This window comes from Mus caroli, chromosome 6 (assembly GCF_900094665.2).
Source record: "Mus caroli chromosome 6, CAROLI_EIJ_v1.1, whole genome shotgun sequence".
Lineage (NCBI taxonomy): Eukaryota > Metazoa > Chordata > Mammalia > Rodentia > Muridae > Mus > Mus caroli.
The window spans coordinates 116,280,405-116,282,491 of record NC_034575.1 but is presented as its reverse complement, the minus strand read 5'-3'; the positions used below and the strand labels follow the sequence as shown (position 1 = coordinate 116,282,491).

General features: G+C 50.0%; 1 protein-coding gene across 1 annotated transcript in view; it reads right to left on the bottom strand.

Moving 5' to 3' along the window:
- Nucleotides 1-752: 752 nt before the first annotated feature.
- The window catches only part of Tuba8 (tubulin alpha 8), a 17,002-nt gene continuing 15,667 nt past the window's right edge, over nucleotides 753-2,087 (bottom strand). The window contains exon 4 of the mRNA XM_029478255.1: nucleotides 753-1,065. Coding sequence (XP_029334115.1) covers nucleotides 772-1,065 — 294 coding nt within the window. The 3' untranslated portion in view covers nucleotides 753-771. The remainder of the gene's footprint in view (nucleotides 1,066-2,087) is intronic.

Genomic DNA, 2,087 nt, shown 5'->3' with positions numbered 1-2,087 from the left:
CATAACTTTTATTACAGAATTTTGTCTTAGTTCTTACAAGTCTGTTGATGGTGATTGCGAATGTCTCACTGTGCTGGTGTCTAAATTATACTTCATAATGTGTGTAAGTATAGAAAAACACAGACAGACAGACAGACAGACAGACAGACATANGTACAGGGACAGGACTCTTGGTGGTCGTCATCTAGTGAGGGTCTTGGAACATACCCGAGGGGCAAAGGGATGGAGATACTCAAACTCTTGATGAATGAATGTGATCAATCCGAACGAGGTCAGGGCTGTGCTGTGGATCCATCACACAAGCATCTGTCCATCCCATCTCTCTGCAGCATCTTCCCAGACTGGGCTTTTGCTGGTGTGGTCCTATTCTTCCAACAGCAGGCTCTGTCTTAGGGCAACTCAGTCTAAACTAGAATTAAGATTCCTAACCCCATGTTCGTGACCTGTTCACTTTCATCCTTCAGTAATGAAATATTCTATTCCAGGGGGAGTTCCCTGGGTATGTTCAGTGTCCTTGTGTCTGGTTACAATGCCTGGGTGCTGGAGTCAGGGGCCCCAGGAAGTAGGCTGGGGCTGAGAGGCCTGCCTGTCACTTTCTCTTTCTGTGGTTTCCTTTTCCCCACAGAAGAGTGAGCGCAGCATCCTAAGAGGAGAAAACGGAGAGAACATGTGCATCTGCAGCTGGGAGTCTGAGCGCAGCACTAGGAACCCAGCCTGCTGTGAGTGGAACCAACACAAAGAAAGAGGCATAGTCACGGGGCAAGTGTATATTTAAAATTCCTCCCCCTCATTCTCTTCTTCAAACGAATCAGTCCCCACTTCTTCATAATCCTTCTCCAGGGCAGCCAGGTCCTCCCTGGCCTCAGAAAACTCTCCTTCTTCCATACCCTCTCCAACATACCAATGTACAAAGGCCCGCTTGGCATACATGAGGTCAAACTTATGGTCAAGGCGGGCCCAGGCCTCTGCGATTGCTGTGGTGTTGCTCAGCATGCAGACGGCTCGCTGGACTTTGGCCAGGTCCCCTCCTGGCACGACAGTAGGCGGCTGGTAGTTGATGCCCACCTGGGGAACAGAGAAAGAAGACAGGCCACAGAATGACACACGAGTCTGCCAAAGACAACGTCAGGACATCTGTTGGTAAGAAGCTACGGTGGCAAGACCAGGGCATGGGNGTGGAGTGGGGGCTGCAGGACAGAGCAGGTGAATGAACAAGGGTGGGCAGATGTAAGGGATGGATGCTGGGGCGGGGGGAGGGGAGAATAAAGGTGAAAAGGGAGGGCCATGGCGGTGTGAGCCTGTCATGTCAGTGCCATGGATCTGAGGCGGGAGTATCACAAGGGCTTAGAAACTAAAGGCTGAAGAGAAATAAAGGATAGGCTAGGAGAAAGAGGAGATGATAGTGGAAATTATCAAGTCGGCAGATGTAGCAAATGAAGCCGTGCCATGAAAGGGGGCTTCTTGTGTGTTTCTCTCAGGGGCAGGGAGCAGGAAATGCCTTCCCTGTGAGAGGCCGATCAGTTTCTAGAACCCGCATTATTATCACCAAGCTCATGGCTTTCTAGATGCTTATCTGATGCCCCTCTTGGTCTTTTTGCAATAATTTTAGAGAAGTCTCTCTGCCGGGGTGAAGGGCTGCATGAGAGGCCACAGGGAGAATCCAGAGCAGTAAATTACAGAGGTCCTTGGGGATGGTGTTACTGCTTGTCAGGCTCGGTCTCTTGTAAACAGTATTCTTAGAAAAAAAGCAGAAATACCGGCCACAGAAGTCAAAGGTCACACAGTCACACACAAGCAAGTCAACCTCCTGAGATCTGCATGGGGAGGGAGGCTTCNCCGTGGGGCTCAAGCCCTAGAAATCTCCCCACAAAAGACCCAAAGCAAAGCTGACCAAGAATNAGAGGAAACTGGACNGCATCTGTAGGACACTAGGAAGCGTGGTATTGCCCAAAACTGACATATACCCTGGGCTGTGCTTAAACTGCCAGCCTCTTAGAGTCACTGCTTTAAAATGTGTTTCCAGATACTGCTGACTGTAAGGCACACGGCTGCCAAACAAGCAGCAGGCCACGGATGTGAAAGAGACA